This window comes from Epargyreus clarus, unplaced genomic scaffold (genome assembly GCF_041222505.1).
Source record: "Epargyreus clarus isolate Ecla_fem2 unplaced genomic scaffold, WU_Ecla_fem_2.2 ptg000013l, whole genome shotgun sequence".
Classification (NCBI taxonomy): domain Eukaryota; kingdom Metazoa; phylum Arthropoda; class Insecta; order Lepidoptera; family Hesperiidae; genus Epargyreus; species Epargyreus clarus.
Window position 1 is genome coordinate 6,045,017 of NW_027332221.1, and position 14,008 is coordinate 6,059,024.

Consider the following 14,008-nt stretch of genomic DNA (forward strand, 5'->3'; position numbering starts at 1 on the left):
TGAAAAAATTTTTACCTTACAGGACAAAACTCACTTTAGTGCACAGTCTCGTTCTACCCATCATTGATTATGCGGACGTGTGTTATCCGGATCTAACTGAGGAACTTCTTGATAAGCTAGAGCGCCTTCTTAATAATTGTATCAGATTTATTTTCAACTTACGCAAATATGACCATATCTCCAATTATAGACGTCAGCTTAAATGGCTAACTATTCGTCAAAGGCGTAACTCTAGAATTCTCTTGGTTCTGTATTCCATTTTACATGATCCAACTTCTCCTCCGTATCTAAAGGAAAAAATTCAGTTCCACTGTACGGATCGCGCCAGTGGGCTACGCTCTTCAAGAATTTTAAAAGTCAATATTCCACCACATAAAAGTGGTTTTTTCCAGTATTCGTTCACAGTACAGGCAATTCTACTCTGGAACGCCCTGCCCGAAAACATCAGGAAATCATCTTCTAAAACCACCTTTAAGAGACTGGTACGGGAGCATTATTTACGACAGTCTGTCGTTATTTGACAGATGAGTCTATCAATTTTTCATAGTCCACATTATTTATATATATATATCCTAGAACCGTTTCGGCGTCCATTATGGACTTAAAAGCATTTAAAATGGCGTCCACCTGCTTTTGGCGTCCCATATACGGACGTCAAATCGGTTACCATTGCCAAACTACATTGTTTGGTCTAAAGTACCTAGTGAACGAAATTATAAAAAATAAAAGTGGACTTCACTTTACAGCCACAATATATGAAATTGTATTTTGATTAGTTCTTGATGATTTCGTTTGAATCGAGGAGCGCTGTTGCGGCGTGGAGTATACGTTTGACAACAATGTAAAGAATGAATGCGACCGTTGATATTGTTTATTTCTAGGAATTCGGCTTATCTACATCGTGACGCGATTTAAGCTCGTGAACTATGCCTTGTGCTAATTTAATGTATGTTACATGGATTAAACCTTTTATACAGTCGATATTCAACAAGCCACACCGTTCGACGTAATATTCACCGTCCGTCAATATCATAGAATATCCTGCACATTGTGTAGTGTACGATATTCTATGATATTGACGGATTTAATAATTATTATGCTTATGGATCCGACAAATCCATAAACATGATAAATTTGTTTTTAAAAGGCAGTTAGGCAGATAAATAAAATGAGAAGCACGAGAAAAGGACAAAAAGGTAAGATTATTTTTATTACAATAAAACTTTTTTTTCCGATTGCTGGTTTGTTATCAATTCTGTTAGAATTTTGTTTTATATTTACTATCGCATAATCACAAAAATACAATAAACAATGATCATCGTAATCATCATCGTCTATTTCGGAACCCTATCATACGCGTGTCTGACACGGTCTTATCTTCTATTTAGGTTTCAATGTGCTCAAGCTTTTAAAAGTAGGCACCATTGAAATATCCGACTTAACAGTCAGTACTCAGTTGTCTTATAGTGAACCCAACATGGTTATTTTTTTAGACGTAGATGGTTTTCTAACTAGATCGGATTTTGAACAGTTGTTAAATAATGATTTGATTTGGCCTTGGGATACGGCGCATTTTATTTTACGAACGTATTGTGTAAATTGTGCATTTATTGTTGTTAATATTTTACCTACTCAACCACAACACATGGTTATTGATTTAAATTTCGGTCATAATGTACTCATATTACTTGAACAATCATGGTTCTGGTGCAGTAACTGTACCTTTGCTCTGTATGATCATTACCCAGAAGATGAGTGCGAATATTGTCATCTGCTAAACTAGGTATTAATTGTTAGATCTTAGATGAATTTAATTTGTAAATATTAAAGATACCTACTTATTATATTTTACTAAATAATAATAATATTGTCATATTTTGTAACTAAATTTAATTTATTTTTAGATCAAGTACAGGCATACAACACGAGAAGAAATAAAACAAACGCGGTTAATGTAAGCAATTATGAAGAAAATATTGACAAATCCCTGCAGTATCTAAAAGAAAAAATTAAAACAAAAAAAATATTTAAGGTATGTATCGTATAACGTAGGTATCCACGTTGTAAAAATATATAGTAGTTTTTTTTGTAATATTTTTCTGCGACCGCCGATTTTTAAAGTTGCCTTGCATGGAAAAAATATATATAATGAGTTTTGTTATTCTTGTTAGGTACTTTTTTAGCTCAGGTTAACTTCAAAACTAATAACTACTATGTAGGGGAACTAAATTAAAACATAACATACATAAGTTAATTCGATTACATTATAGTGTAAACACATTCATTTATTATTTTTATAAATTACCACGCCACACCATTTGAAAAAAAAATGGTAAAAAGATTAAAATATGTCAATGTTAATTAAATTCATATATTTTTAGGATCAATTTGGAGAAAAAGGAACAGCAATATGCGTAGCTTCAACCAGCAACACAGGTCACGTTAGCGCCGAACATCGACTTGAAAATAGTACCATAAGTAGTGCCGTTTTTGATAAAAAGATTAATCACGTAGATACCGAAAAGCGTGATATTGATACTACAAATGGTCCTGAATGTTGTGTAAACACTGAAGAAAATCAAAGAACATTTTTTAATGTGCCAGAAAGTGATGACGATGCTGACTTTTGTGATTCAAGCGATAATCTTTATGTACCAGAAACCACTGACGAATCTGATAAAGAGTCAGATTTTTATGACGCGACCTCAGTTATCAGCAACTCAAAGCAGAAACATCACGTGAGTAAAAAAAACACAAATACACTAATTTGTTCTAAATTATTAGACCTTTTAGGTGTCTACGACACAACAGGTTTAAGTTTTATTTTAATGTCACGACGGACGGTTTCCGAAAGTAATAACTACAGTATTGTCTAGTTGTAGTTTTAACGCGATTTTATTAGCTTGGCTTTTGTATGTATTTAATGGAATATTTAAGCTAGATTTTTGAGATCTTTTAAACGTCGAATTAATTATGAATTTTGCATACTTATCAAGGACCCAGAAAATTTATATTATAAAAATAAGCCATAAAAAGTTAAAGTACGCGTTCCAAATCCTCATTTAATCTTAGCCGTTAAGCTAGACATGCATAAGTGACCGATAGTTTGTAATTTTTTTTTCTTTTAGGTTTCATTTCAAATTCACGATGAAACTTCCGAAAACAAACAAACTGAAGATCTTTTATCTCAAGGAAAGGAAGAAGATGATAAGAAGAGAATACGACAGAGGGATTATTGTTTCTATTGTGAAAGTTTAATATTAAATTTCGCTAGACACGTTATAAGGAACCATTCTAATGAACCGGAAGTTCAAAAAGCGTTATCGATGCCAAAAAATAGTAAGTCTCGTAAACAAATTTTTACACTCTTGCGTAAGAAAGGAAATTATATTACTAATGTTCAAAACTCTACGTTTAAGCCAATGAAAAAAAACAAATATAGCACGAATGAAGATTATTTACCTTGTACTAAATGCTTAGGTTTTTATTCGCGAAAACAGCTATGGAAGCACAAAAAACTATGTGATAGTAATAATCTCACATCAAATGTTCAAGTAGATGCACAGAATTTTTTGCTTCGTAACATCAAAGTAAATCAAAAATTAAAAGATGATGTTTTTCCACGTATGAGGCCAGATAAAATATCTATGATTGCGAAAAAAGATCCGTTGATCTGTGCTTTTGGATTCCAATATCTTAGGACACATAGAGAAAAACATTTTATTAATGTAACTTCTAGAATAATGCGTGAGCTTGGTAAACTATTAATAGAAATAAAAAAAATTAAACCTAATATTAATAGCTTATTAGACGCCTTGAAGCCGGATAATTATGGAACACTAGTCTTGGCTACTAAAAATGCAGCTAGTTTCGATAATTCTAAAGATCGTTACGATTCACCTTCTTATGCCATGAATATTGCAACATCGCTAAAACAATGTTGCAACATAGCATTACTTGAGTCTTACAAAGCGGAAGCTGGTATTAATAGAACAGAAATTCAAATAGATCTTAAAACACTCACAAGTATAATTCAATCTAACTGGAAATTTGACATCTCGAGCCAAGCTGCTGACGACTTAAATATGAAACGATATAATAAAACAACAATTGTCCCATTAGCATCTGATTTAAAATGTTTAAAAGACCATTTAAATAAAATCGCTGCGCAAGCATTAGTAAAGCTAACGGAATCAAATAATTCATTAAATTGCAATGCATTCAATGAATTATTAGAGTCAGTGTTCTGTCGAATTCTGTTACTAAACCGACGGCGTCCCGGAGAACTTCAGAGATTACAATTGAGTTTTTACGAAAATTATGATAAAAAAGATAACGAAAATAATAAATATGAAGAATTTGATAAAGTGCTATCAGCAACGGAAAAAATACTAATAAATAGTTTGAAACGAATTGTTATTCGAGGGAAAAGAGGGAGAGGGGTTCCAGTTTTATTTAGCAAAGATGTCCAAAAAGATATAGAGACCTTAATTTCTATAAGACATAAATATGTAAACACAGATAATGATTTTTTATTCTCTAAAGCTGGGGGATCAATTATATGTGGTTATAAGACCATAGAAAAATACGCAAAAGCTTGTGGTGCAAAAAACCCAAAAGCTTTAACTTCAACTCGACTTCGCAAGCATTTAGCGACTTTAACCCAACTTTTTAATATGACCGAAAACGACATGGAACAATTGGCTTCATTTATGGGCCATACAATGTCAATTCATAAACAAAATTATAGATTACCGGATGATGTGTTTCAAACCGCTAAAATTTCTAAGCTGTTACTTTTAATGGAAACTGGAAATGCGGATATGTATAAAGGTCACACTTTAGACGAAATAGATATAAATTTAGAAGAAGAAATAGTTGGTGACGATATTCAAAATGAGGAAATTCTTGATTTTGAAATGTTAGAACCCAATCCTCCTGTAAACGAAACTTCCTTAAATCCAATTAAATGCTCTAAACAATCAACCCCATCTTGTTCTAATACATCAGTTGAGCAGAAGGTAATAAAAAAGAAGCGTGTGCTAGTTCCTTGGACACCACAACAAAAACGTGTAGTTTTAAATTTCTTTTCGGAACACATCAAATCCAGAAAACCTCCAAAACGTGACGAATGTGAAAACTTACGAAGTCAATATCAAGAACTTCTAAACAATAAAGATTGGTTAAAAATTAAAGTGTTCATACAGAATACATATACCAAACAATAAGTATGGATATATTTATTAGGGTGGCGCAAAAAAACGACTATTTTTTATTTCTGAGTCTCGCGTGAAAAAATTATATTTTTTTATGTTTTATGTTTTAAGAGCCTCCTCTTAAGGACAGCTCAAAAATCGTTTTTTTTTTTGGTTTTTATTTTTTTTTTTCTCGTTACGGTATAATTTTGTAGACAAACAAAAAATAAGATTCTGAAAGTTTCAATTCAAAATTTGAATTTTAAAAGGTCGCTCAGAATTTTTCTTTATTTATTAGTGCATGACTTTGGATTTGTTTGAGCGACATTTTAATATTCAATTTAAAATTTCATACATTATTTTGTTTTATTTAATAATATAATTGACAAAAAATTACCACGAGATGAACTGAAAATCAAACAAAATAAAAAGAAACATATTTTTTTTAAACTCAATAATTTTATTTAATCAACTACAACATTTTAACAATATTTAAATAAACTTTGTTGTAACTCTGATAACAAATCTTAAATTTATAAAAAAAATTTCGACCTTTTAAAATTCAAATTTTGAATTGAAACTTTCAGAATCTTATTTTTTGTTTGTCTACGAAATTATACCGTAACGAGACAAAAAATAAAAAAAAAAACGACTTTCGATGGATCTTGAAATTTAAAAAAAAATGGAGCGACCTCTTAAAAATTTTTTTTGAGCTGTCCTTTGGAGGAGGCTCTTAAAACATAAAAAAAATATCATTTTTTCACGCGAGACTCAGAAATAAAAAATAGTTGGTTTTTTTGTGCCACCCTAATATTTATGTATTACCACTTACTACAAATTTTATTACTTCAACAACTTTTATTCTATTAAATTATATTTGAATTTTGAATTGAATTGAAAAGATATTTAAAAATGAGCGCCAAATTTTTTATTTTTTCTATTTATTATAAAACTTACATTATTTCTCAGTTTGTATAATTATTACTAGAACCCGAAACATTTCTTAATTTTCTTGTAATTGAAATGTAATGTTCAATGTTTTTCAAAAATTCAAATTAATTTGATTGACGTCTCTATTTGGACAACTCTGCATACTTGCTGTTATTATATGTACTTACTTATATTTGTAACATTTGTATGTAAATAATAATGTCTTCTTTGTATTACACTCTTGACGGATGGTCGTGTTGTGATAGCCTGTACTTGTGATTGGTGTACCTTTTCAAAGTAATAAATGCTTTAATGTCTTATTAATGGTTTTATTTATCACTACATAAAAAAAATTAAATCAAGGGTTGAACTGCCTAACATCCCTTCCCCAAATAATATCTCATATCTCTTTTTCCAATTCTCTAATATCAACTAAGATATTGCAATATTTTCAATTACTTACTGAATAAAACGACATACATAATATAACATCACGCCTATATTACCCGAAGGTGTGTTAACACCCAATTTTCGCCTGTTATGTTATAAGTCCCATGTAAAAGGTATTATTTCCATTTTCCGGGCACAAATCCATCTCCACAAGCTCATAGCTGTGAATGAGTAACTCTTATCAGAAAAACTCACCCACAGAGATAAGCCCGACCCGGGGAATCGAACCCGGGACCTCCCACTCGCACACCGCACTGTAAACCGCGGGGCCACGGAGGCAGATATGAATAAAAGGAATCACATATTACACCACTTACAGACATTAGAACCGAGTAACACATAAATTAAAAATTTAAAAAAACCCCGCCCCAAAAATATGCAAATATAATAAATATTTTTGACTTTTTATAGGTGTTTGCATATTTTTGAACATTCGATTTTTCATTGTCACTTTCACTCCTCATATCCTTCAAATGGCTAAACCCATTTCGATGAAATTTGATGTATCGTAATGTATAAACTACGACCTTTCATTTGATACCCAACATAGGTACATATATTTGTAAACATTCACTTTTCCATACTCACTTTCACTCCTCATATCTTTCAAATGACTGAACCGATTTTGATAAAATTGTAATGTATAGACTATAAGCTTTTTTTTGATACCCAACATGGATATTTTTGCAAACATAATTTTTTCATACCCACTTTCACTCCTCATATCTTTATATCTTTCTGAATGCTAAACCGATTTTGATGAAACATAGCTAAGATCACCCGCTTCAAACAAAAAAAAAACTGCATTAAAATCGGTCTATCCGTTTGGGAGCTACAATGCCACAGACAGTTTGACACACACACACCGTCGTTTTTGCGTTGGGGGTTAAAAAAGAGGTCTCGTTGATGGATTAAGTTCGATAGTTAAAAGCATTATTGGAAACTTAGATTATAAGGATGCTTTGAGATATAACAAACTGTAACTATCATAACTGAAAACGCGAACGACGTACTAAATTAACTATTTAACATAGAGAATATGTTAGCTTTTTTACCGACTTCAAAAAGGAGGAGGTTATCAATTCGGCCGGTATCTTTTTTTTTTTTTTTTTTTTTTATGTATGTACACCAATTACTCCGCCGTTAGTGGACCGATTTTAATAATTCTTTTTTTATTGTGTAGAGACGAGCTGCGAGTTGGTCCCATTTAAATATGGTTAGGATCCATCGATTGGTTCTGGAGAAAAAGAGGGGAACTCCTCCACCCATGTAAATATAACAGCCATAACTTCGCCGTTTATGAACCTATTTTAATGCCTTTAATTTCGTGTGTGGACAATTGCTACAAGTTGGTCCCATTTAAATATGATGAGGATCAGAGTGGGTTCTGGAGACAAAATATGTAACTCCTCAACCGATGGGTATAATTGAGTTTTGTTTGAAGATATTTGGTGTAGGTTCTAATGAAATTGAAAAACCAGTTTATCTTTGACTATTTAAGGGTCTGATAATGTGGCTCGGAGTCAAAATATGTAACTCCTCAACCAATGGGAATAATTGAGTTGTGTTTGAAGATGTTTGGTGTATGTTTTAATGAAATTACAAAGCCACTTCATCATTGACTATTTAAGGACCTGATAATGTGGCTCGGAGTCAAATATGTAACTCCTCAACCGATGGGAATAATTGAGTTGTGTTTGAAGATATTTGGTGTAGGTTCTAAAGAAATTACAAAGCCAGTTCATCATTGACTATTTAGTTAGGTTAGGTTGGAACATATAAGACAATATAAAATCAAATCGGTTCCAATCAATGTAAATTCAGACCTTACCTTAATTCATGATCTCGCTTATACAATTTTATATTGTATTAATATAAATGTTATTATGTCATCACTAAAAAGGGTGAAAAAAAATTTTTAACAAAAAATACAACCGACTTCTATGTCACTACAAAGTAAAAAATAATTCAAATAAATGTTGGTTTAGTACATATTTCTGAAGTCGGCGCTCATATTAGACACGCTGTTGACATCGTTATCCAACGAAATATATTGACCGCCGACTTCAGAAATATGTACTAAACCAACATTTATTTGAATTATTTTTTACTTTGTAGTGACATAGAAGTCGGTTGTATTTTTTGTTAAAATTTTATTTACTCGTACTACTACGACTCATCATTCGATTATTAGTATCTATCATTAATTTATAATTTTATCATTAACCTAAGTACCTACTTTACTTAGGTTTATATTTAGAAATAAGGGATAACTATACTTTAATAAAATACGAAGCTTTTTTTGCTCACGTACGCTGGAGCAGCTTTAATATACATAGAAATATGTAATAATATAATATGTAATTAGCAATATCGTGCCATTTTTAGAACCACCCCAAAAAAGGGTGCCCTTACCTTACATTGTACTCGGTATTATATAAAACAAACTTATAATGTAAAAAAACGCAAATTCTTAGTTATTACATAAAACTATAAATTACATCACTATTATCTTATATAGCATTGTGGTCCTGCCTGTATAACACTGTTGTCCCACATAGTTTAATATTAACTGTAGATAGTAAAGAATTGTAAAAGGACATGTTTTACAGAGTCCCACAAAAAGTTAACAGTTCAAATCCCCTATAATATTCGTTTGCGATGTATTACATTAAATGTGTCGTACGAATATTATTATTATTAATACAAAATGTAATAGTAAGGATGTCACCGTCAAAAACACAAACAATAATATAAAACGCTGGACTTTAGCAACATTTACAGTCATAGCATTTACAGTTATAGTGCTTATAATTACATTAGCTGGGTCTAGCCCACCGCCCTCCTGCGTCACTACTGCTCTGCTATGTGGTAGATGCTGGGTTTGAATCGTCAGGGGCTGCGGTTCAGGCACTGGCATCATTTCCATGTATTGCGACCGGTGCAAATCGGTGTGTGCACTGCTTACGCTGCTTGTGCCTGTAAAACAAAATTAATAGCTGTTAATTACGATAAACTTCTAGAGCTAGTAAAGATTTTCTAATTGAAAGTATGGGGTATATTATCTATATAACCACTTGTCAGACTTGTGACTTAACCCCTTCGGGAGCAATACAAACTAAAAGCTTATTGATAACTAGAATTTCGCTCGCAGCTCCTCTCGCGTATATGCTAATAGAAACAGCCTATGTTACTCAGGGAAAATGCAGCATTATAATGATAAAAGAATTACTAACACAAACAAATACATACTGTTTAAAATATTGTTATAAATTATTCCAACGTAAAGTTATTTAAGGACTTCCAATTCTGAAAGTCGAATATGTTGGAATTCATATCGCGTGTCTTTTTACGTCTGGGGTTTGATTCCGGACGAATCAATATAATATAGATTTAAAGATAAATCTATTTCCTAGGATCTGTGTAATTTGTTACCTGCCATCTTTGATTATGCTTTCTACTTACCGTAGGATCGGAACAATGTATGTCATGTGATAAAAATAAATGTATTAAAATTAGTTTACTTACTTAGTTGTTCACTTCTCACTGAGATATTCAGTGAATTTGGAGGAGCCCAGCATCCCTCTTCATTATACGCCATATTTCGAAGCGAAAATCACAAAGCAATGATAACTTTTAACTTCTATTTTGGTAGATACTTTGGACGTTGTCTCACCAGGGCGTATTAAATAGATACTAACGGATGATGTTAGCCGTTAGGATCTGTCCTTTGATGAATTTACGAATATCATAACAAAGTATGAATGTTATAAACAGGAAATATTTAATAGGCGCCGACACGATTTAAAAAAAAAATACAACGTTTCATAACAGTACGCAACAAAGTATGCACAGCAAGGACGTCAATTGTACATAAAAGTAGGCGGAATAGTCGAGATATACGATGACGCCATATAGGAGTAGATATAAACGTGGGTCCGAATAGGTAGCAGGATAAATAGAAATTGTATATTGATAAATAACTATAATCTTGTAATTATAAACTCATCACACAATATATTATAGGATTTTAAAGCAATATATGCAAAGATATTATGACAAATGCCATTGGAACACATGGACGCAAAATTGATGTAAATTGGGAGGACGCCCAAACGGAACCGGGATGTATATACATATATTTATGTATATATACATATACAGTTGTATTATATATATACATTTTTTTTTGTATTTAGTATATTATGTCATTTTTATTGTAAGCAGTTTATTGTTTTGGTCCAGAAGCCTACCACATGCTATCGCCATCGCCCAGGGTTGACTGGCAGACAATGCCATTAGGCATTAAGTTTACCCTTTGTTACACTACTTTAAGGTGTTACAAGAAATTAAATAAATAAAAAATAAATAAATGTATTCGACGGTTTAATTGGTTATGAGATGCTACAAACATTGAAAGCGAACGTCGACCTCCACCATAAAAAATTGATCACACCCAACGCGGAAGTGCCTATAAAAATATTAAACAGTGGTATTAATAATCTTTTTGAAGCTTTGATTAGGTCAAAATCGTCAAAAACTGTAAAGATACCTGTAAATATTGAACATGGAGATATATTCATCCCAGAGACTAATATAAACAATTGTCTTATAGCGAATACGATAAGCCGGGCGGTCGCCGGATACACATACCTAGAGATAGCGAATCCCACTAATAATGACATCATTGTGAGCTTAGTTTCTCCACTTAAGACTCAGACAGTTAATAATAACTTTGATATATTTAATTTTGAATGTTGTAGTGACAATGGAATTGATATAGATTCTTTTATTCGTACAGAACATCTAAACTCGGAGGAGGAATACAACTTGTTACAATTATGTCGCAATTATAACACGTTCAGTGATGGTCTGATTTCCGTCAAAATCAGTCGTGTCGCTCGCGTGCTCTAAATAAGAGCTAAAAGTGCATACGAATCAAAACATTGTCGCCGCGCCGCCGGCCGCGCCGCGTTCGTTGCGATGACCCAGTTTAAGTAGTGCAAGGTGTTATAACCGATTGTTTTAAAATATTAAGGTGCAGCTACACTTATCGTAAGTATGGCTAAGCAATCCCCTTTAAAATTAAAAACAGAAACTGAACATATGCTCTATGACGCTTATAAAAAAGAAAAAGCTGAGCGAGAAAATCTCGAAAGCATTATTAACAACTTTAAGAGCCAAATAACTCAACTGCAACAAGAGACCACAGAGCTAAAAGCCCAGAAGAGTACAGCGAGGAACGATAGTATTCCCAATAAGCAGCCCACTTGTTCGGTAACATACTCTACCGACGAGGAGGACCTTGCTAAAGAAACGGAGTGGATAAGGCAGAAAAGCCGAAAGAAACGGAAATTAGCGACATCACCCACTTCAGTAGAGCAAGATACCTATGATAAAAACAAACCAGAAAAGACTAAGACTACTAAAAAGATACCTCAGCCACCACCCATTATAGTGGATGGTATAACAAACTACCAAATTTTTTATGATTTCCTTACTCAACATGTCGTTGGTAACACCTTCAGTGTTAAAATGATGAATAAGGAAACAGTCAAAATTAACACCGTTAACGAAGACAGCTACAGAACACTTACAAAAAGTCTGTCAGACAAAAAATTAATATGGCACTCTTATGAAAATAAACGTGAGAGGCCAATAAGAGTCGTTGCAAAAAAATTACACCACACGTGTGATCCGAGAAGAATCGTGGAAGATTTACACGAAAAAGGATTAAAAATTCTGGAAGCTACAAACAAACTAAGATGGAAGAATAAAGAGCCACTTGACATGTTTATGCTTACCTTTAATAACGAAGAAGACATTAACAAGGTATATAATATAAAATCGATTTTAGGATGTAAAGTGGAAATCCATCCACTGAAAACCCCTAAACTAATTCCTCAATGCAAAAGGTGTCAAAACTATGGTCACACGCAGAAATATTGCGCAAGAGAACCGAGATGCGTCAAATGTACTGGCAAACATCTTACTACGGAATGTCAGAAACCATCAGACGCTAAAGCTAAATGCATTCACTGTGGCGAAGCTCATCCTGCGAACTATAGAGGATGCATCGTTGCAAAAGAAATGCAAAAAATTAAAAACAAAAATAACAACAAACCAAGAAATCTCGAAAACCTGCAAACCATTCCAGAACAGCGATCAGTAAAAACTAGTGACAAAAAAAGCAGTTTTGATATAAACAATCAGACAGACAGAAAAGTCACATTTAAATCTTACGCTCAAGTAACAGCAGCTAACAAAAGGGTACAAGAAAAATCCAATCCGAATACGACTAAAGATACTGAGGATAAATTAAGTCAAATTCTTAAGTTCATGACAACATTCAATGAACGGCTAAATAAAATCGAGAAAGATATACGAGTATCACGTACTAATAAATTATAATGGGTCGCGTACTAAAAATTATGACATGGAACGCAAACGGGCTACATCAACATCAGTACGAACTTCAAGTAGTCCTAGATACAAAAAATATAGATATCTGCTTGATTTCAGAAACACACTTCACCTCACAGACACACATAAAATTTAAAGGGTATGCTGTATATCACGCGATCCATCCAGATAATTGCGCTAGAGGTGGAAGTGCTGTTATTGTTAAAGAAAGTTTGTGTCACTACGAACAATTTAAGCACCAAGAACATGATATTCAATCTGTGGCTATTGGTGTCGAAACTAAAGACTACCGCATAACTATTGCAGCAATCTATTGCCCACCTAGATATTCCATAAAGAAAGAACAGTATGTAAGATTTTTAAATCATTTAAACGAAAAATTCATCTTAGGTGGTGATTTTAATGCCAAAAATACCTACTGGGGCTCGAGATTAACAACTCCCAAAGGCAAAGAACTATTCAATGCCTTGAAAGAGACTCAGTGTGAAGTTATATCAACAGGACAACCCACATATTGGCCCACTGATCCTAACAAAGTTCCTGACTTAATAGATTTTTTTATATACAAAAATATATCAGGAGGTATTATGAGCATTGAGGGTTCGTACGATATGAACTCGGATCATTCACCAATCATACTGACACTAAATCAAAGCTTTGTGCATAAAAATAGTCAGATAGGCCTAGTAACTAAGCAAACTGATTGGGAAAGTTTCAAGATAGATCTTTCTCGTAACATAAACTTGGATGTTCCCCTTAAAACCCCGGAACAAATAGATAAAGAAGTCGACGGATTCGTCAAAATTATCCAATATACAGCCTGGGAAAATACACCACAAACTAGGTTGAGAATTACTCGTCCTACATATCCAAGAGAAATTATCTATCTCATAAGCGAAAAACGGAGACAAAGGAACAGGTGGCACCAAACTAGGTCTCCTGAAGATAAGAAACATCTGAACAACCTAACAAAAACACTTAGGAGAAAAATTAAACAATTCAATAACCAT

At 32.9% G+C, this 14,008-nt stretch overlaps 1 protein-coding gene across 1 annotated transcript; it reads left to right on the plus strand.

The window, feature by feature from the left end:
- The first annotated feature begins 771 nt into the window (after window positions 1–771).
- Window positions 772–5,738, plus strand: LOC140746688 (uncharacterized). The gene is made up of 4 exons (XM_073078797.1): window positions 772–1,196; window positions 1,905–2,032; window positions 2,382–2,738; window positions 3,129–5,738. The coding sequence occupies exons 1-4, from the start codon at window positions 1,169–1,171 to the stop codon at window positions 5,226–5,228; spliced, it is 2,613 nt and encodes an 870-aa protein (XP_072934898.1). The 5' UTR covers window positions 772–1,168; the 3' UTR covers window positions 5,229–5,738.
- The last annotated feature ends 8,270 nt before the right edge of the window (window positions 5,739–14,008 follow it).